At 44.0% G+C, this 22,792-nt stretch overlaps 1 protein-coding gene across 8 annotated transcripts; it reads right to left on the reverse strand.

Annotated features, from left to right (window-relative positions):
- Positions 1 to 4,980: 4,980 nt before the first annotated feature.
- On the reverse strand, positions 4,981 to 21,717 carry SERTAD4 (SERTA domain containing 4). 8 transcript variants are annotated; one of them, XM_065589491.1, is made up of 6 exons: positions 21,383 to 21,715; positions 20,051 to 20,170; positions 13,360 to 13,564; positions 12,657 to 12,848; positions 11,281 to 11,396; positions 4,981 to 8,138 (listed from the first exon to the last, which is right to left on the reverse strand). In XM_065589491.1, the coding sequence occupies exons 4-6, from the start codon at positions 12,829 to 12,831 to the stop codon at positions 7,383 to 7,385; spliced, it is 1,047 nt and encodes a 348-aa protein (XP_065445563.1). In that variant the 5' UTR covers positions 12,832 to 12,848; positions 13,360 to 13,564; positions 20,051 to 20,170; positions 21,383 to 21,715; the 3' UTR covers positions 4,981 to 7,382. The 8 variants fall into 8 exon arrangements, with proteins under 8 accessions (XP_065445563.1, XP_065445564.1, XP_042711057.1 ...); XM_065589492.1 differs by lacking the exon at positions 13,360 to 13,564 and having other exon boundaries at positions 21,383 to 21,717; XM_042855123.2 differs by lacking the exon at positions 20,051 to 20,170.
- Positions 21,718 to 22,792: the final 1,075 nt, after the last annotated feature.

Here is a 22,792-nt window from a genome sequence, read left to right on the forward strand (position 1 = left end):
TTCCCCCCCCCGCATTCTGATCTGGCCGGCCTGCCGAGCCGTTTGCATCGGGCCTCGGTAGCTCCTCCTCCCCTGCAGCCCATCGCCCCGCTCTGGCAGCACTGTGCAGGGGCAGGGACCGGGCTGTGTGTTGCGCTGGGGAGCGCAGCCACGTGTCCGGCTCCGCACAGAGCCCAACACCATGTTCTGAGCGGCAGGGTAAGGGGGTCAGGGGGTAGGAGAAGGGGCAGGGAGATTTTGGAGGGGGCAGTCAAGAGACGGGGGGGGTCGGGAGTTCGGGGGGAGGCTTTTTGGGGGGGGTGGAGAAGGTTTTGGGCAGTCAGGGTACAGGTAGGGGGTAGGGTCCTGGGGGGCAGTTTGGGGGGGTCTTAGGAGGGGGCAGTTAGGGGACAAGGAACAGGGAGGCTTAGGTAGGGGGTGGGGTTCTGGAGGGCCGTTAAGAGCAGGGGTCCCAGGAGGGGGCAGTCAGGGGACAAGGAGCGGGGGGGGTGTTTGGGAGTTCTGGGGGGGGGCTGTCAGGGGGCAGGGGTGGGGAGAGGGATCGGAGCAGTCAGGGGACAGGGAGCAGAGGGGTTTAGATGGGTCGGGAGTTCTGGGGGGGGCTGTCAGGGGGTGGGGAGTGGTTGGATGGGGCGTGGGAGTCTCAGGGGTCTGTCTGGGGGTGGGGGTGTGGATAAGGGTTGGGGCAATCAGGGTACAGGTAGGGGGTAGGGTCCTAGGGGGCCAGTTAGGATGGGGGGAGGGTCCCAGGAGGGGGCAGTCAGGGGACAAGGAACGGGGGGAGGGTTGGAGGTTCTGAGGGGGGCGGGAAGTGGGAGGGGCAGGGGCGGGGCTCTTCCCGTCCTCTTTTTTGCTTGCTGAAATATGGTAACCCTACCTCACCCACCTTGTCTAATATCCTTAGCCCAACATGGCTACAACACCACTGCATATAGCAGAAGAGATGTCATTTTCCAAGTAAAACAGCATTTCTTATTGATTTTTCCTGATACCCTAACCTGCGATCCTATGCCTTTTCACTGAGCACATTGCCCAGTTCAGTATGGATCTTGAATGCAAGAGCTTTTGCACCAGTTTATACAGTAACTTTTGAAAATTCAAACAGGCTTGCAAACTTGCATACGTGGCCTATGGGCCCAGCAGAATTTGGTGGGAGAACTTTGCTTAGTTGCTGAGATTCATGAGAATAAAGTCTGCACCATCTTTCTGGAGACCTCTGCAAGACTGGAACATTAAAACACCTTCAGCCTCCGGGCTGCATTTGCAGTATCATAAATTATCTACAGCATTCCATGGCATAAAAGCTTGAGAAAGCAACCGAAAGCTGCACAGTTCTGACTGCAGCAGTGTCTGCATAATCACTCAGCTGGGTTCACATGTCTGATCCGAGACATTCCATACCTTACCACAGGCTTCTCTGATATAAAAAGCCACAGACCCTCTGTGGTGAATTCAGCCTGGCCTCACAGCAGCAGCAGCTTTGTTTTACCGACTCTGTGGAGAGCCAAAAGGGGTGGGGTTTTCATTCCAACCCCCTAATGAGTCCCTCCGCACCCAAAAGTGATCTTTGCTCAACTCACTAGGGCTAAAACGCTGCCTTACATGGCCTTTGAAACATATCTCACATTTTCAAAATTAATCTGTGCTGAATTAACTGATGCAGAAGCTCTGGGCACAATGCCGGAATGATGTTTACGTTAGAGAAAATGGACCTCACAGAGATAGTTTGCAAACATCACAAGGCCAGCTTGTGTAAACTCCCTTAGTTTAGTCATCTTTTTCCATCTGTCATAGAATTTAAAAGTGATATTCAAAAACACAGGAAATTACTGTATATTCTAAGTGCTCTTGATTGGACTCATTGGCTGTTGTGAAAAATTCACATCTTTATAACCTCCCACATGATTCTTTGCAATTACTTCTTTAATTGTGTTCTTCTAGCAGACATACTGCCTATACCGCTAGGAAATTTATTACTACTGTTTCACACCACTGTGAAATAACTTTATTACTAAACTGAGTATACTGGATTTTATCTTCATAAACTAAGGATTGCTCCACTTATGAATTGCATGGAGATGAGTGGACAATACAAGAGAACAAATACATTTGAGATCTTTAGCATAACTGTGATATTTATTTAATAAAAAAAAATCAGAGATTTCATAGCAGTTTAAACTGTCCATTGAAATGAATGATTCATTTTGATAAAATTTACCCAAGTTTCTATATCTGGACATTGGTCTAAGTAACTTAAACCTGCATCAGAGTGGAGGGATGTATTAGCTGACCTATGCTGTCCCTTCCATCCCTATATTTCTATGATTGTAAAATAAAAATTGCTTTTAGTTAAACCACTGGATTTCATCTTTATTTCAGGAAGTCAATGAGATTGCATAGGTGTAACTGAGTGCAGAATTTAGCCTGGTTTCTCCACTTAAAATATTGGGCTAGTTTTACCGATACTAGTCTCTGCCTTTGTGGCATTCTGGCAACATACATTAGCTGTAAACCCAGTTTAACCAGACAGTTAAACCGGGTTTACAACTGATTTGTATTGCCAGACTGGCAAAAAGCAACAAGAATGTCTCGGTGAATCTGGCCTATCGGTTTAATTCTCCTTTTAAACACTCTAGTCTTCCTGTATCTTTGAACTTGTTCATTGTATCTGCTCTGCAGAACTGGGTCTTCCAATACGTATGGCAGCGAATGGCACAGCACTGACTAAAAGTTCAAGAGTTTGAATCAGAGGGAAATTTGATAAGATGGTAAATATGATAAAAGAGGAAAAGGAAGAAGAGTGACCATGGCGTGATGAAACATAAGAACTTAAGAGTGGCCACTCTCCTTAAGAGAGTCCAGTATCCTGTCTTCCAACAGTGGCTGGTGCCAGATGCTTCAGAGAGAATGAACAGAACAGGGCATTTATTGAGTGATCCATCCCCTGTCATCCAGTCCCAGCTTCTTGCAGTCAGATGTTTAGGGCTACCCGAGGCATGGGTTTGTCTCCCTGACCAACTTAGCTAATAGCCATCCACAGACCTATCCTCCATGAACTTTCTAACTCTTTTTTGAACCCAGTTATACTTTTAGCCTTCATGACATCCCCTGGTAATGAGTTCCACAGGCTGCCTGTTAGCTGTGTGAAGAAGAACTTCCTTTTGTTTGTTTTAAACCTGCTGCCTTTTAATTACATTGGGTGACACCTGGTTCTTGTGTTATGTAAAGGGGTAAATAACATTTCCCTGGTCACTTTTTCCATAGATGAAAACAGCAGTTTCTCTCAACCTTTGCTCTGAAGGGGATCGTCTCTAGTAGTGAAAGGCTAGCTCAGCTTTCATGGCTCATTCAGCTTGTGCTGAGCCTGCCCTCCAGCTTGCCAGTTAGTGGCAGTTATGCTGGTGATTTGAGTGATACGGACACTTGTCCTCTGCCCATATTTAAATGCTTGCACTGCATGCACTTCAAACACCTAAACAACTGTGTCTCCGACTAGTTTTCCAAGTGATCCGCATAGAAGTTGTACAATGTAAACTCTTTAACAAATGCAATAAGTATGAATGAAGCACAATAGTTTCACTGTGTATGTTTTAGAAAAGAAGCGCAGTACTTTTTTTGACTGAAATACACTATACATTTCTATGGGAAATGTTTAATCTGTTGGGAAGTGATCCTGGAGATAAAACAGCACTTTTATTCTTATCAGCAGTAAAATAGACACAACAACAGAAACACCCTGGTTCCATTTCTATTTTCTGTTGTATTCTAAGACTTGAGATAAAAGCATAGAATTGCCTGGTGAAAGTCTCAATGCTTTATAATGTTATATTCTATGAGTAAAGTATCTTTTGGTGCAGAAGAAAACAATTCCTTGATAGATAAGAAGTTCTGACCAGTTCTCTCAAGCAGATAGACTGGTATCAAGTTGGGGAAGATGCATTAAGCTCCACATAAGAAATAAAAGAGAAGGGAATTAATATGACCTTGGAAAAGAATCAATTGTTGGAAACTTGTGCTAGGAAGAAAAGTGCCTTTGGTACTGGATAGTCACAGGGAAAAGACCCTGTCTGGTGTAGGTCCTTAGTATAACTTAAAGCACTACAGAACAAAAATGAAACTACAAAACCCACTATGAATCTCTAAGCTGAAACTCATAACAATAGCTATTATATTTTTGACAGTTTACCCGGGTTGCTTCAGATATACTTCTATTTTTCTCTTTAACAGAACAATAGTTTGTCCCTTTGAAAAACAAATAGGAATGTTTAGTACACTGTTGAGTTCTAAATATTTACTTTCAGCACTTGTTATCGTTTATAAAGAAGGGTCAGGGGAAAGACATAAAGGAACACTTAAATTCACATTGCTGTTCTCAGAGAACAGATAAAATAACACCATCTTTGTATAAATTCTGATATGTCTTAATTTTGTCCAACATTTAGACATACCAAGGTGGTAGGTGGCTTAGAAATACATTATATATACAGAGATAGTTATAGAATTGTTTCAGATAATTCCACATTTCAACAGAATGTAAACAAGATTCATAAACTAATACCACGGCATTATGGCTTCATACATTGGATGCAGTTTTCTCAAATGGGCCTGACTGTCCAGAGTGCTGAACACAAGGGGACTTGATGGCGTTCAGCACCTCACAAGTGTTCCCCACTCTGTATGTCTGGGCCCTAAGATAATTCTGTAGTTTGCAAAGTTTGTCCCAATTCTGTCCATACAATCCCAGATGTCAGCCCTATGCCGCAAACAAATCTTTTACATTTGTCAGCATATCTTAAAATTCTGTTCCAAAGTGTTCTAAAAATAGACAGCTTAGACTTCTGTATTGGTCTGCATCTGTGGTAAAAGAACTGATTGTAATTTAAACCTTTTCAACATTGGACCAATATGATTAAATGATATTTCCTTGGGGCGGGATTAGGGGAAGACTCCAACAGCCATTAAAGATGTAAAATCAAAATTAATTTTGGTCATTTTAATAAATATATACCAAGGAAACCTCACTTTACTACAACAACGCATTAGTATACAAGGATCTAATATCTACGCTTAAAACATCAAATGTTTATCAAATACTGAAAAAAGAGCAGATATTACTGGACTAACTGGTTATACTACAAGAAAATCAGCTTTTAAATCATTGGTCCTTATGGACAAATGTCTAAATGATGATCCTACTCATACACTGTATGAATGAGATCTATATTTTATATTATTATTAATAATAAAAAAGCTTCTGTCTTGGAGAAATCAGGCATAATCCATATTTTCTCTATTTGTTGTTCGAGTCCTGTTACAGTGATAACCCTTACAAACACGCCAGTTTTGTCTTAGATCACTAAATAATGGTTATCTCAGTTTTTTGAAAAATTCCCTAGGCATTCAATATCCTTCCTGTAGGAAATACTGCAAATATTGAGGTAACTTTATTTAACTACATATCTAAAGCAGTTGGCGAGCTTCCAAGAGTGACCAGTGGAGATGTTGATGAAAGATGCCCAATTTGTAATCTTGACTATGGGGTACACATATTACCTGCCATAAAGTAAAATAACGGCAGGGGAGGATTAACAGAGATTCTTTGGACTCCATGGCCTACATTCTAAGAGAAACCCAAGGCAGCAGTGAATCATAACCTGATTCTGCACTACTAAACTCCATAGGTATGTCAGTGACTTAAATGAGTGCTGGACTATACACTTAGAGTGAAATTTATCCCTGTGCAGAGGGCCAGCACAAGGTCTGTGCACTCCTTAAATCCCACTTACATCCAATTTGGAACTGGGCTGCTTCCATTCACAGGGGTGAATTTCACCCTTAGTAAACAATGGATAGCATGAGCACAGCTAATTGTTCCGAAGGCAAGAACCAAGGAGAAAGAGCTATTGTTTGGATTCACAATGTCCCAGGCAGGGACAGGCAGCAATAAGGTGTCATCTATGGTTTGGAGTTGGCTGGTATGCACAGCACATCCACAGTTGTCCAGGTGGGTGTGGAACCCAAAAAATTAGGTGGAGCCAAGACCCAACATTTTTTTAATCACCCCCTGAAAAATGTAATATGTATGTTTTAAAAATGTGCATTTTAAAATGATGTACCTAAGTATGACCAAATTTTGTCTTTAATCATTGAAACTTCAAGCCCTGTTTCTCCAAAATAATCTTTTTTAAAATTAAAACATTTATTTCAGATAAAATCTTATCGCCACATTATTTATTAACATTGTGCTTTTTGTTTTGTTTTCAATCAACAGCAAAAGTCATATAAAACCCCCACGTGCTTTTGCAATCTAAAAGAGAGAAATTATGCTAAACAGAATAAGGGATAAAGCATGCCATTGGTTCAGGAACTTCATTATATGGAAGAATTAAAAAAAAAAAATCCTCAGCAACAGACAGTTGCCATAGAAATGCTCAAGCATCTAGTGCTTGTTTACAAGACACGTCTCTCTATTGTTTCTTAAATCCCTTCCTAAGGATAGCAAATCAAAAAGCAATAGAGCATCCAAAAGGAAGAATAACGATGTTTGAATAAGAAGTTGAACTCAGTATTTCAAAGATTACAGGTTTCTAATAATATTGATCCATCCTGTTTTTTTCTGGTTAGGTTAATACATCCCTGCTGTAGCTCGGATTTTCTACTTAATTTTCACGCTGGCAAAAATGAAGATAAAAAGTAAGGCACCAAAAAACCTGCCCTATATAATAACAAACCACCCTAAGCCTCATTAATTATTACAGCTGAGCTGAAAATGTGCAAGTGATTGAGCTGTATGTGGTATTTCTGGTTAAGATCCCATAAAAAGGTATTTCCTTACAATACATCCTATCTTTGTCAGTTGTACAAAACTGTTAAATATGTGAATTTAACAGTGTCAGTATGTGAGTGTAGAAACTGTTTAATCCCAGGCCATAGTATCCAGTCTTTTGTCACAACAAATATTGTGTTACAAGAAGCAGAGCACCCTTGCTGGTAATATCAATTTGTTTACCAAACATCTAATTAATTGGTAAACATAATGGAGGTTCCTCTTAATTAATGGCAGACTCCATGTGGGAGGGCATATATAAAAGGGAATGTTTTCCCCATCTGGTTTTATTGGTATTTTCAGTAACAAAATCTAAACTATAGTTGTAAGCAGTAATTCAACTGTGCTCTTTATGAAGTCTCCATATTTATAAATAGCTCACTGATGCAGATCATACAGATGCTTTATGCAATCTGCTCTCCAGTCATTTAAAACTATATGCAATGTTTGTGGCATGATTGTATCAGTTGTACAAAACTATAAAAAATCCATTCAAAATAAAATTTTGATAGATAACGTGCTGTGCATGCTTCAAAGTTACAGCAAAAAAGATGGCTCATATTTTACTTCCTTTGCTGCAGCACATTTTATTACTTGGTAAAGATTCCTTTTTCCTTAAGGACTTTTTCCAAGATTCATTTATGTTGCTCTTGTCATTACATCCAGTCTCAAAATAATCATAAAATTTGCCTTTACATTCAAGAGCAAGGTCGCCTTTTATAGGTTCACAGTTTAGAGTGATACCATCTCGATCAGTTTCGTTATCTCCTTTCTCATCATTTAATTTTGCCTTTTCCTGATTACCATGAGACTTGGCATTAGTAATGAATATTTCGTTAGCAAGAATCTGGTCATCACGCCTGTAAACAGGGGCACTGCCGATGCCATAATCCACCTGGTGGGAACAACTTGGCAAAGATATAGGGGAGGAGGAGGAAGAGGAGGAGGAGGAAGAAGAGGAAGAAGAATTCTCCCCATTAGTATTAACAGAGAAGGGTAAATTTAAATAGTGACTGCCACATTCTTGATAAAAGCAGCAAGTATGGAACTTTTCACACTCCTCTTTTGCCATCCGAAGACGTTTTCTATAAGGACAGTCTTGAGCCATAAACCACTCTTGTGATGAGGGACCACCAAAAGAGCAAGCAGAGAAGCACCAGTTGTTTTGCATGACAATTTCTCCATGGATTCTCTTCATTAAATTGTTTATGAGGACGGATCTCCGTAGGTAGACTTCAGGATCATCAATAAATTTCAGTTTTTCCAAAGACATGTAAAGAATGTGTGCCCGCTCCTCAAAAACAGAAACTGTCTGAAAACGAAAGAGACAGAAGAGACAAAAAAAAGGGGTTAGAGTGTTTTGCTTTATGCAATAAGAAGAATGTTAAGCACCCTATCGGCAGTATGTAAATCCAGCTAACATTTTGGGTGGCCCAAATTTCCTTAGGGATCTTAGCTTGGCCTCTGAATTTGTGCACCCATGCATTGAGGGACCTTATTTTTCATGGCCAGAATGTCAGATGTGCCCCCATACTGGGGAGACAAATAGCTAAGTGTTTGATATATGTAGGCAAACATTATCTGTATGCACAAGTCCAGGCTTTAGAGTGACCAAACATTGGGTGTGAACAACTGGCTCTTTAGTTGCATCCTGTGTAAACTGTAAAGCTACTGTGCAATTTTGCTGAAATGTTTTAGCTGATGTGGTTTTTTATATGAATAGAGCAGGGATCAGGCCCTAGCCACTGTTGGGCTTCACCAAAGCCACCAGACTGAAGGGTGGCTTCCTCCTGCATGCCCTCCATACCAAAGGCCTGCTAAGGATAGCAAGGCCAGCCAGTAACAACAGTGCAGATGGAACAAATGTCAGAACTACCAGTGAAATAGGCCTCCACAATAGGGTGACCAGATGTTCCAATTTTATAGGGACAGTCCCGATATTTGGGGCTTTTGCTTATCTAGGCTCCTATTACCCCCCACCCCAGTCCCGATTTTTCACACTTGCTGTCTGGTCTCCCTACTCCACAATGAGGAGTCTCTATTAGTCAAAAAGCTTTTACCGCGCTATTGTGTAGAAAAATGTTGGCAGTGTGGCAAAAACAATCAAATATCACTGCGGCATCTGGAGTGCAGCTGCTGAGCTGAGCACTACACCCAACAATCCCTGGGTCTAGTGGGAATGTGGCTGGGCAGGAACAAGGTCAGGAAACTAGAAGAGGCTGGGGATTTATGGAAAACCCTGCCCACAAGCACACAGATTTGCTCTCCCTTCTAAGCTCCTGCCAGGATTTCCTCCTCAGCATTGGCAGCATGGTCAGGTTACTACTCCCAGGAGGCCATGGGCTCTGCTCTGTGGCCCCTACTATGGGAATCAAAGTGCAGAGGGGTAGTGAATGTTACTCCCAGGAGTATTAACTAATTTCAATTTTTAGCACAGAATTTAATCTGCGTAGGAGTGGAGAAACACATCACACAGGCTGCTCTAATTCCCACCATCTGCAGGGGCGGCAAGTTATATGGGCCCGTGGTGCCCAGACTCCAGCAAATTCAGGGCCTGGGGGGCCTGGCTCCACCAATGTTCGGGGCTGGGTCTCTTCCCCGGCCCCGGCTGCCTCCCCCGTGCGCTTCCCCCGGAGCATCCCCCGGCTCTGCCTGCCGCCCCCGCACGCCTCCCCAGAACATCCCTGCCGCTCTGCACTGTGCTCCCTCGCTGGCCGCTGCCGGCTACAAGGGAGCGGCGCCAGGGGCAGGCTGAGGCGGCTGCTACATCTGCAGAGGGAGGAGGCGCATGGCAGCCCCCTCTCCCCCCAGCAGGCAACTCCCAGTTGACTGGGAGGGGGGGCTTATCCTGGCTGGACCTCCTGAGCAGCAGCATGCAGGGACTTGAGTGAGTGTCGGGCCGGGGAGGGAGGGTCCTGGGCCTCCCCCTCCCCCAGAGCTCACTGCTGCCGACGGGAAGAGGGCTGGGGGAGTCCTTCTCTCTGGCCCCCCACCCCGCCCCAGGGCAGTCTGCCTGCTGCACCCCAAACTCCTCATCCCCAGCCCAGCCCCATGCCCCGCACCCCCTCTCACACCTCAACCCTCTGTCCCAGCCCAGAGCCTGCATCCAGCACCCAAACCTCCTCCCAGAGCTCACACAATTGAAAATTGGTACTCTGTAATGGCTGTTCTGGGGTCTTTCTGAAATGATTTAGTACTTGCTCTGCATTTCCAAGTGTGAAGCTGTCCAAAGAAATCACCAACATAACTGGGATCCTTCCTCAGCAAGTAGTCCATGGTATGAATGGGAGACTGAACTATCCTCTCACCCCTAACGTTTGCCTCTCTGGGTAAAGGATGAGATGGCTCTGTGGGAAGCTTGCACTGCCTCTGTCCTTGTGTCACCCACACACTTCTTGGGTGTGGTGTTCTGTCCCATCTAGTTGCACCAAGACAACTTAGAGAGAGAGTATGAGTCTGCTCTTCAGCCTTAGCTAACAGCCAGGTGGTTTATAGCTCACGCGATAGAGACTCATGCACTAAGCTCCAGAGGTTCTATTCTGCCCACTGATGACAACCAGTGTTACACTTGCTTTAACTATTCTATAGAAAGAGAGAAGACTCCAATCTCCAGGGCTGTCTAAGTGGTTCCTTTCACAAGCACTAATTCAAACAGATTTTACAATAAAAGAATATATTGGGGGAAGTTTATCTAGATCTCAGATACTAAATGTACAATGTAGCATTGCCAGAGAAATCAGCCATGATCCAGCAAGGTGCAGGGCAGGGAGCTCAGTACCTTGCAGAATTGAGCGCTTAATGAGCAGGAGCATAAACAGTTTTCTAAAATCTCCCATGAATTGTTAAACATCAATGTATGTGGTCGCGTGTCAATTGTAATCTATAACCCCACCTAGGCCCCTTTCTAGACAAGAAAGGTGTTGTTTGGGGTTTTAATTTGTTGTTTTGAGTTGTTAGGGTTTTTATTTTATAAGTAAGATTAAATTTTGGAGTAGAATATACTCCCCTTTCAAATAATTCTGTTTCTATGTAGGATTTATACACCCACGGTGGGGTATGTTGAGCCTAGCAATCCTGGAAAAAGAGTACTGAAAAAATGGGAGAGCCTGGAGCTTACTTTTGTCAAATTTACATTCTGCATTTTTGGTGGTAAACTCCAGAGTAACCTCTGTAAACACAGTCTAACTGTTTATGAATAAAACATGTGAGAAAAGTAAGTTATTCCGAGGGTTTGTATTTACTGTTATTATAGCTGAACAAACCCCTTTGTTTCTTAAACTATGTGATGACAATAATAAAATACAATCAAAAAAGTGTGAACTATTTGTTTCTATGCAAACAGCTGGATTATTCTCCTCATCTGGGTGGAGTATTTCAACTTCTGGAAATGAGTCAAGCAAGTGTTACTAAGTATCTGAAACGCTCAGTAAAACAAATTCTATGAAAAAACATACTTTACGCGTACAGCTGCTGAGTGGTGGATGAAAATCCTCTTCTTCCACATATTTCCTTTTAAAGTATGTGATCTTGGATGTTGTTATAGGATTTGAAATTCCCCTGTAATGTGATCCTGTGGGTAATAAATCAGATATGACAAATGACATGTGGTTTGCCTGAGGTTCTCCAAACAAAATACTGTTCATTTCCTTTCTCACTACAGGATAAGTCTACCACGTTTGTTTATATATATTTGTAGTGATCAAAAATAAACTTTTTACCTTACTAATAAATAACTCATATGATGCAATAGCATGGGCAATTGAAGATCATTCTGATAGACACTATAGGACATTAGTGTATTTGGCATACTTAGACATTCCCTGTATATTTTTCTTTAATAAAACTTTCATTCTGAATTTACAAGCAGCCCAACAAGTAGTGGCATTTGCCAATGCATCATGTTCAGATTCCAGGGACCATGAGTTACAGAAGAAATTTTATTTTACTAAATAAAAAATACTAAGTTGCTAAATATATTCCATACACCTGGAAGAAGATTTAGTAGCTTAAAATAATTTTTCAGAAGTTGATCATTTTGTGTCCTAGTGTAAAGCCAGAAATGGACATGTAAAAATACAACTGCTTGTAGCCTAGATCAGCTATACTCAACAAAAGGTAAGAGTCTGTTTCTACCTTTCATGATAAAAAAGGTAGCATATCTTCAGACAACTACATTTTATAGCATCGCTCATCATTACTCAATACTTTATTAACTGGCACCCAGAATAGTTAGAATCCAATTTTTTATAATATTTTATCTTCACAAAAATCAAAATAAAGATGGCCATACTTGGACCCCCTTCTCTTCCCCCACCCCGCACCAAAATAGACACCATCTCCATCCTGTTTTGGCCAATATGAAATGTATTTATGACAAATGCCTTGTTATAATAACCGGTTATGTGCAGGGTTCCTTAAGATCCATAGAAAAGAAATGACAACTAGCCAGAACGGTATGACTTTTATCCCTCTGGAGAGTGACTGTCGTATAATATTTCCTGGGCCACATTCCTCCAATCTACCCATATGCTTACACAGATAGTGAAATTGAAATTACTGTCAGTTTAATGTAGCCATCTATTCCCCCCGCCCTCCCCTCTCTCCCCCCTCCCCCCCCGACATTGCTTTAAGATGAATGAAGGCTGCATGTAGAAGCTGGTTCGAGTGGATCCAGTTCTCTGCCAAAAAGCACTGGCTTCTTGAATATAGTCAATACAACGCGAATGACATTCGTTTTGCCCAGAATACTTTCCCCGTAAGGTACTGACACCCCACCCCCACCGTTTGGCCACTCGCTTCGCTGCCATAGAGAGGCAGAAGGGAACCATACCTGCCAGAGAATGACATGGTGCCCTGTCTCCCTGCTGCTGAGCCTGGCTGGGATCCGAGGGGCTAGTCTTGCTGCCACAGTGCGACTCCCACAGGGTCTGGTACTCTGCGATCTCGGCAGCTCCCCCCGAGACAATGGGATCGCAGAATCTATGCATGGACAGCACCAGAGTCATCGCTGAGCGCCTGAGACCTGCAAGCAGAACACAACAGCCAGGTCAGCCCGAGCAGCCCTGGGCAGGGGCGAGTCCCCCGGCACCGCAGAGAAGGAGCACGGCTTTCCAGGAGGGACTGTCACTTCTTCGCCATCCTTGTCTTTCCCTCCTTCCACTGCCTAGCCGGTCGCTCTCTCACCGCGTAATTACGCAGCCCCCAAACTCTCTTGTCCACACCAGTGTAGTCTCTGTCTTGCTGCAGCGGGTGCGTCCAGCTTGGAGGGTCTCTTTTTCCAGCTCTCTCTATTCCAGGGCTTATTGTTCTCCGACTCCCCCCGCACCCCCCTCCCCGTCTGTTGATCCAGGTGCCTTTTAAAATTACATTTTTCATCCTTTAGCGGGAAAAACCCCTCTACTAAAAAAGAGTGACCAGATCACACGCATGGAGGATCCCTGCCTCCTCTCTCCCGAGATCCTCCTCCCACATGCACAGATCTCCCCCCCTCCCCATGGAAATACATCAAACGAGCAGATCCAAACGATGCTCACAGATTGTATGTAACAAATCAGTTCATTCGCTTCCCATGCTCTCCTGCTCAGCAGCCCTGCCTCGGCAGCCACATCGCGCGCGGGGGTGTGTGCGGTGGGTTTGTTTTCTGTTCCCCGGCTCCCAAGCGAAAGACACAGAGAGACTTAGGTAGTTGTTTCCACTAGCCCCGATCGGACTGAACTGGATCTGCCTCCAGTCAAAACACTGTGAGATGAAGACAGAAAATTGGCTCCGGTTTCAAGCCGTGAGTTGCAGTCCCACAGGAGCCAAGCACAACATCAACGGAGCAGGCAGAATATTAAGCAGGAGCGGGGACTCCAGGGCCAGCGCCAGGCAGCGATCTGCCTCCCAGTGCAAACGCAAAGCGAGCGAGCGAGAGAGCAAACTTCCTGAAAGGGGCACCAGCTCCGCTCACTTTCCCCAGTTCACCTACTTCTCTTGGCACGGGAGTACAGAACAATGCCCCGAGACACCGCCTGGCCCCTCCCCCTCCTCTTCTCTCCAAGAAACTGGGATTGCGTGTCTCAGGTCGGTGCTACAGCAGGAAGACAAGGATCCTAGGGCAGGCCAGTGGGGAATGGGGAGAGGGCGGAGAGGGGGATGTGGTCCCAGCAATTAGAAGTGCGAGCAATTAAACTCTGCCTGGCTGGAGAAAGATATCAGAGGCAGCAGAAGTGAGCGATTAAGAAAAATAAATCATTAACATCTGTCAGATACCTTCAGAATGCACCCGGAGTGCCACTTTCTTCAGAAATGGGCAAGTGCTGGCTTGCTAGATAATACTATGGCTCGCTCCTGTAACCCTTACTCAAGCCGAAAATTTCCATTCGCTTCCAATTGAATAGTGGGAGCCAGATGGGATTTCAACTAAAGTCTCTGGGAGTTTGGGCTGAGGAAGGACTACAGAATCCAACCGTAAATGTGCACTTTCAACTTCCCTCTATGAAACCAAATTATCGTGTGACTTGGAACTCTCTCGGACACGGGGAAACATACAACATACAGACTACTTTTTGTTCATATTCTCATTGGTAGCATATTAGTTAAGCCTTTCTTTTTCCTGGAGAAAGAAACAATGGCCCGGGAAAGTATGGCTCACGACCTACTAGCCTTGAGGATTACATTATATCTGTTAGTTACTATATCTTATTTATTTACCATTAGAGTGCCCTCACATGGACAGAATAAGAGTAATTCAGTCTCACCCAGGACTGAGAACCAGCTAAAAATCAAATATATGCGACCGAAAAAGATGATGCTGTCATTGGAAAGCACCCAAGAACTGATCTACTCATTAATCTGCCCTGAGCAGTCTCCTGATGCTGGCACTATGTCAAGACTTAGCATTTGTCCTTAGAGAAAAGAGGTTGGAAGAGACCCTCTGCTGCTTTGGAGCAGTCGAGATTTCTTAGCATTTAATAACTTCTTATAAATCAGCATCTCTCGCAGATGCCTTTTTCTGACACATGTTTTTATTAGAATAAAATTTGGAATAAAAGTTTTCGGTCCTGCTTTTTTTAAAACAATATTTCATTTCAAATTGGTATTTCTGTGTTTGAGCACAAACACGCAGCACACATGGAAAGAAGAACCAGCTGGGATGCTTCCTGCGTAGTTCTCAGAGTAGAAACAGATTCATCTTCAAAAATACAATTTTTCAGACAGTTTTTAAAGTAAATTAACCGTGCCTACTATTTAGAACCTACAAAATGAATAGGCGCAAGTTGGTTTGACTTTTATAAACAGCTACTGTCTATGAACAAAATCTGTTCTCCGTAACATTTTATAACATCATAAAAACAAAACAAAGAATAATACATAGCCTTTACATAGCATTTAATCTGTTGATCTCAAAGTACGTTACAAAGATAAGTGTCACTATTCCCAATTTTGCAGCAGAGAAACTAGTTTACATGCACAGAGATTGAAGCCCAAAATTTCAAAAGGGGCCTCTAATTTGGGGTGGCCTAACTTCCCACAAGTCCACTTGTCTTTAAAGAAAGTTGCGGGTACTCAGCACCTCTGAAAATCAGGCTCCAAGGGTCTAAAGTTGAATCCCAAATCAAAGATCATTTCTGAAAAAAATGTTTCCAAGCACCACTTTCTGCCATGTTTACTCAATATAAATAATACCTAACTGCCCAAATAGGGACTTCAATGTGACTGCTTGCAGGTTAGGATACTATTCATCATGATTAAGGGTGACAGAATTTAGTCCAAGTGCTTTACCAATCGGACACCAAATCAATGGCATAACGAGAAATAGAACCCAGGTCCCCTTGTCTCCCACTCACATTCGCAATCCATTTACACTACATTATTATATGCAATATCTGGAGTCAATCCAATGCCCATGTATTTCATTGAGACTTTTCACAACATATGAATGGTGAGCTTCCATTAACACGACTGGCTATAAAAAGATAAAATGTGTATACCTGAATGCACATTACAGTACAGTCACTATACAAAACTGCAGCAAAAGGGCTGACATGTAGGGCTGAATTCAATTTTTTAAAATCCATTTTGGAGCCTTGTGTGGGCTTCAGTGGCAGTTTTTATTGAACCCAGCCCTTAATCCGTAGTCGACCACAATTTTTCCACGTTGCCAGCCAAATGCATGCAGCAGAAGGACACCCTGAGGCACTTACAGCAGCCTGAAGGTTAAAATGTCAAACTGTTTCTGCATGCAGTTGTATATAGTAAGACTACTATACATTGCTACTCTATTCCATTTGCTAGGATTTTCACTCACTATTCCTTCAGATTCATTATGATGTTAATGAGAGAACTCTAATGATGCCATTCACTTTACAAGTTTGATGCAATGTCAATGAAAAGGGCTCTTTGTACAGTTCTCGAATGCCTCTAAAAACAGAAGTTACATTTAAAATGTTTGTTACAATAATGCTGCAGGGTCTCACTCAGATCTATAAAGACAAAGAAATAGAGTCTTAACTCCTGAGCTTGTCCTGCTCAGGTGTCACTATTTACCATATATTCTGTAGCAATCCCATAGTACAAAGGCATGATTTAAGGACAGGTCAGGCAGCATTCTAAACACTACAAAAACAACAAGGAGTCTGGTGGCCATCTGAAGAAGTGAGGTTTTTACCCACGAAAGCTTATGCCCAAATAAATCTGTTAGTCTTTAAGGTGCCACCAGACTCCTTGTTGTTTTTGTAGATACAGACTAACACGGCTACCCCCTGATACTTGACACTATTCTAAACACTGTATCGCCTTGCTTTTCCTAGCTGGATTAAACAATTGTTGAGCCATGTACTTAGGAAATAAACTTGCCCAAATATTCTGGCTGTACCTGGTTATTATTTAATATTTACATTGCTGTGGCATTCCAAAGTCCTATTGTGCTGGGCACTGTCCAACCACCTGCAAACCACAGTCCCTGCCGAACGGAGTTTACAGTCTAAGAGAACAAGTGCCAGACAAAGGGTGGTGAAAGAGAAATACAGTCAAATATATGCAATATTTATATATACATTTACAAAAAAAAACAGAAACAGTGTAAAAGAGTCCCTCCCCATGTCAGCTTAGCCCTTATGAGTTGGCTGCTTTTTTGTAGGCAGCAGAGGTGAGCATTGGAGAGGGGTGTGAAGGAGGGAATGGAAGTGCCCTTACAGCTCAGGCAGGGAGGGTTTTCCATGTGTAATGGCAGATGGGATGCTCATGTAAGAAGTTGGCACATGGGTAAAGCAGTGCTGGCATCATTGTTGGCGTGGGGGAGAGGCGACGCGACAAGAGAGGAGTGGACCGGTAGGGGGCAGCAGAGTTGGGAAGGTCTTTGAAGGTGAAGAAAAGAAACTTAAACTGGATGCAGGGAAAGAAGAAGGAGACAGTAGAGGGATTCCCTGTGGTCAGGGCAGTGAGCAAGGGAGATGATCTCTACTCTCAGTAGCTGTGTTTGAGCAGCTCAGACTGGAAGGATGTGGATGTCAGAAGACTGACTGGGCGGAAGTTACAGTAAGGAAGATGGGAGATGCTCAGGGCCTGGTTGACACAGCACGGTGAGGATAAGTATTAGGAACGTTATGGGTGCAGCACCAGCAAAGATTTGTCCATAGCCTAGATGCAGCAAGAGAAAGGGAGGAGTCAAAGAAGATCCCTAAGTTAAGGATATGGGTGACAGGGGATGTAATGTTATCCCCAATGACCGAAAATGAGTCAAGCGGCCAGGGTTTGGTCATGTTAAGTTTGGTAACAGCGAGACTTCCCGGAGGAGAGAGCAAAGACACACGTCAAGATGTGGGATTGCATGGAGAGAGAGAGGGAAGGAAGATCTGTCGTACCTGCTCCTTCTTTGTGATTATTAAATAACATTAATATATAGTAGCATCACAAATGTACACCGTGTTTTACACATACAGATTCAGAGCTGGTCCCTACACTGGCCAGCTTTCCATCTAACAAACAAACAAAAAGGCACAAGGCAAAGTACTTGCCAACGATTAAGATGAGGAAAGGTACATGGGGATTATTAATGAAGAGGAGTAAGCAGGAGCTGACTGAAGAGGTTAGTTGAAGCGGAGAGAGAAGATGCTTCACAGACCAGAAGGGAGATTTGTCTCAGACAGAGGCAGCCTCATAGAAGGTATGAAACTGAGTGTGGAACAAAAAGGTAAAGGGAGAAGTAAAGTGAAAGGGAGAAAAGTGCAAGGAGGAGAAGGGGGAGAAGGAGAAAATGAAACTAGGGATATAGATGGGAACACAATCATTCAGGGCCTTGCAGATGTGTGATTTTCCATTCATTCATAGGCATACTGCATTGGAAATGTAGATAAAAGCTACCGGGCATACGTATGCATGTGCCAACAGCAGTGACAGAGTTAAGTCAGGTCTGAAATACCTAGACTGCCAGAACAACAGATCTACATGCCAACAGGGTCAATTCAGCTCTTCATCCTTCTGTGGTAGATAAACTACACACCTGCCAAGTCTAGTGTTTTTCCCTGTAGTTTTTGGCCCTTAAGTCAGGGAAACTCAAGCAATCCACTATTTTTTTCTGATGCCGGACTCCCAGCTCAGTGCGGGGGGAATTCACATGAAATCAGAGAGTGATTTGTGTGTTTTAAGAAATAGCTCTGGCGTGAAAATGCTTCTAAATCATCATCTGCTTCCTTGACTTCTCTCCTAATTTAGATTATCCAAATCCAGATGCTCCAGCCTCTCTCACAAATCCTAATTCTAAGAATATTTTCTCCCATCTTTTTCAATGGATGCGTGCCTCAGATTTTTCATTTAATCCCCTTCCTCCTGGAATTTTCCTATGGCAACTTCTTGGGGCTACATTTGGGGGGTTTCTTGGGGCTACTGGGTTGTTCCCTGAGCTTAGACAGCAAACGGTTCTATAGGAGAAAAATTGTACTTTTTGGATTTTTGATTTTTCAGTGTATGACCTTAATATCTTATTACCACTTATTTTAAGAAGCCAGAACACAAGTGTTTTAAATGTTTTGACTTCCTGCATTTCCCTTTGATATTTTGGGGTTAATTAAGTAGTACTAACAGACACTCCTACACATCCATTTTCCTACTACTTGTCACCATGAAAGAGAAGAAAAATGGCAAGGACAGCTTTTTAAATTATTTAATTATTGGGATTTAAATAAAGTATATTGCACCTCTCAGGTGCTCCCTCCAATTGTGTGTAAATATCTTCCCACTGGGATTCATTACTGCTAAACTTTAAAATAGGAAGGCATCTGTTTATGATGGTCTGTACCTGGATTTATGCAAATATATGACAATGTATGCAAATTTGCAAAAAAATTGTCAGAGGATTTTTCTTCACATAGCGCAGTCAACCCGTGGAACTCCTTGCCGAAGGATGCTGTGAAGGCCAAGACCATAACAGGGTTCACAAAAGAACTGGATGAATTAATGGAGGATAGGTCCATCAATGGCTATTAGCCAGGATGGGCAGTATTGGTGTCCCTAGCCTCTGTTTTCCAGAAGCTGGGAATGGGTGACAGGGGATGGATCACTTGATGATTACCTGTTCTGTTCATTCCCTCTGGGGCACCTGGCATTGGCCACTGTCAGAAGACAGGATACTGGGCTAGATGGACCTTTGGTCTAACCCAGTAGGGCCATTCTTATGTTCTTATGATTTTAGCAGGTGTAAAACTAGATTCCATGCAGTCTATTATATACTTTTTTTCCCAGATGAGCCCTTAAAAACCAAGGTCCTGCCTATTCTATGAGAACAGTAAGATTCCATGGTATTTTGTTAAAAATAAGAATAGATATTTCTTCCAATGTTTTCAGCCGAAATGTCCATTGTCCTCTGCCATATGCCTCACCACCACCCCACTGGTGGCTGCGTGATTCTTCCAGGTCTATAGAACCCCCGCCTGCCTCAACTGACGTCCAGGGAAGTTTAGTTTGCAAAACACTTTGGGATCCTGCGTGATGAAAGATGCTTCCGTTACTGCAAACTATAATTAATGTTATTTTAACATAAGATTTTTTTTTGTAATTAGTATTTCTAATTAGTTAACCTTTGTAAAGTCCGTTGTAGCTGAAAAAGTGCTAGACATTATTATTATTACTGAAGTAACAGAAAGAAAAGGGGTCAAGTAAGTCTGGATGGGTTGACAAAGCAAAGCAGTTTAATATCACAGAGTTCCAAAATCACAATGCGGTTCTCTTTATTCTTTAAAGACGCACCAATTAAAATTGCTTTCCCAGTTCGCTTTTCACTCCAGTGCAGCAGTACACGAATGTCGCTGGCACCATAAATTAGACGTTTTATGGGATTAATTATATCGCCTTCTTCGCTTTTGTCCGCTGAAGAAAGTAAACAAAAACAAAAAAAAGTGTTTTGGAACAAAGAGCAAGTTGTCTTCCACTGTACTGTGTGCTACTTTCCATGAAGAATAAGAGCTATTATTATTCTTTTACAAGTTTCCTTCTAAGGGAAATAAACACCAAAGGTAGGATTCCAAGGAAATGACTCACAAATATTGGCAACAGGCTTCGAAAATTGGATCCAGTCTTCGCAAAAGCCTGTAGCGGAATACTAACCCTTCTTATTTCAAAATAAACGTTTCAAATAGGAGATGAACATCAGCTGTGTGTGTGTAAGGAAATGGAGACAGGAACAGAACCCATTTTTCATGTCTCCCCCGCCTCCCCCCGGGGCATGGCTTCTGATGCCATTTTTAGCTGAAAGCTGGAAATTTTTAATGATTGACTGAGTCATCCGGGGGGGGGGGGAAGGAATGAGACTGAAGCTCACCTTCTCGTAACGTATTATATATAAACACCTCCGACAAGTATTGCTGGGTGGAGAGAGGGGTGTACAATGGAATCGCTCTAAGTAGCATCCAGCACTAAATATCTACCTCCGCATGCGGTGAGTTAAGGGGAGTCTCCGGATTGCCTTTCCTGCCTGCTTTTAAGTCGGAGCCTTAATAGTCCTGTTACATATTTTTGCTCTTTGTGTGAAATTCTCCGGGCAGTGTCTGAGAGGTGACAGGCTGGACCAATGGCTGGTCGAAATGCACAGCTGTATTTTAGAGCCTCGGAAGCGCTCTTCCCCCGAGATCTAGGTGCTTGTGTCCCCCCCAAGCTGCAGAGGGGCTGGGCTGTGATCAGAGAGTGGCCCGAGCTCTGCAGGGCTCTGTGGAGTCTCCCCTGCTCTCGCCGCTCGCTCAGAGCCTGGTTCTGCTGAAATGCATGATCAGGAGCTGGCAGGTCCCGCCCCGGTGGATGCCGAGCGCCCTTTGGCCCTGGGGCAATGGCCCGCCAGCCCCCCAGACAAAGCGAGCCGCGGAAGGGCGGGAGATGATGCCCCCAGCTCGGCGGGGCGCTGGGAGGGAGCCAGGCTCGCGCGCCTTTCTCCTTCTCGGCTGCCCCTTGCAGCCGGTCTGCGGCCAGCGCCCCCGGTTCCGGCCCCAGGCAGGCTGCGAGCGGGGCAGCCCCGCTTCCAGCCGGGAGCACCGCAGGCGAACCCGGGAGCTCGCCAGGCGCCGCGCGCCATCCCCGAGCCCTGCTTACCCGCGCGGCTGGCCGGGCACAGGCGGCGGCGGCAGCTCCCGCAGGATCCCGACGGCCGCTAGGCGGGCCCCTGAGTGCCCTGTGCTGCGTGCGCCGCCTCCCGCGTCCCCGCCCGGGGCCGGCGGCTGCAGGGAGAGCGGCTAGGAGCGTGCGGAGCCCGGCAGCCCAGCTCGGCGCAGGCATGGCCCTCGGGTGCCCCCAGGGTGGGAGCGGGGCCGTGACACGCAGGGCAGGGAGCCGGGCGAGGGCAGCCTGGCTCCCGGGCGCCAGGAGGGGGTCTCGCCTCTGCGGCTGCCCCGTCACCCCGCTGGGCCCGCGGCTCCCTCCCCGCCCCCCGTGCTTGGCCGGTGTCGTTCAGCGCCGGACTTGTTGGGGCCGGGAGTGTCAGTGTGTGTACAGCGGGGCTGCGGGGAGGCCTCCACGCAATGAGATCATGCAAATAATGAATCAAGCTGGAAATCTTGGTGTTGCTGGAAGTTAAATTGCAACTGGGAGGGGGGGGGAGAACAGGCCCCAAGGGGAGAGGGAATCCAACCAAAGCTTCCTAAAGACACAGCTTGCCCCCTTGTCAAAAACCATTTCATGAAGAGACAAGGTCCAGGGTGGCAAGACTTTGCAAAGAAAAGAATGATGTAGCCTTAGTTTTTAAATCAATAATCCATGCATACTGCCCACAGCTTAATCTATGGTAAGGGCAGGTAACTGCCACTGTTAGGTACATTGCTACATATTCGTTTGGACTTCAAGAACTCACAGAGATCTAGCTACCAAAGCACTTGTACACAAATAAGTGGCTATAGTATTTCTTTATGAATAGTATTTATTATTTGTATTACTGTAGCACCTAGGCGCCTAAGTCAGGGGCGGGGATGCCATTGTGCTGGGTGAATGTACAAGCACAGAACAAAAAGACTCACACTGTTACTGGTACTGTTGTTTACTACTTAGGTAGTACTTTTCATCTGTAAGTCTCAAAGTGATTTACAAAAGAGGGTAAGTACCATTCTCCTACTTTCATAGAATGAGGGAAATGAAGAGTAGTGAGTTTTTAAGGGCCTGATTTTTTACCCATTAAAGTCACTGATAAAATGCCCACCCACTGAGTTCAGCTTTGCAGGGTCAGTCACCAAGTGACTTGACCAATATCACACAGTTACTACTGTTTCAGATGTGTAAAAGCAACACTTCTCTAAAGCACCAAGACTAATTTTTCTTCTTAACCAGGTACCTCAGGAATACGGACCTTGAAAAAGTCAGACAACTGAGCAAAATCAAGGTAGAATTGCTAAAATAATCTAATTTGTATATTTATTTCTCAGATGTTTAAACTATAGTATCATAGGTGACTTTTCTATACCACTTGTAATGCACACATTCTAAAATGTTGGTGCACTTTCATGTTGATAAGTG

Source organism: Chrysemys picta, chromosome 3, assembly GCF_011386835.1.
Source record: "Chrysemys picta bellii isolate R12L10 chromosome 3, ASM1138683v2, whole genome shotgun sequence".
In the NCBI taxonomy this organism is placed as follows: domain Eukaryota; kingdom Metazoa; phylum Chordata; order Testudines; family Emydidae; genus Chrysemys; species Chrysemys picta.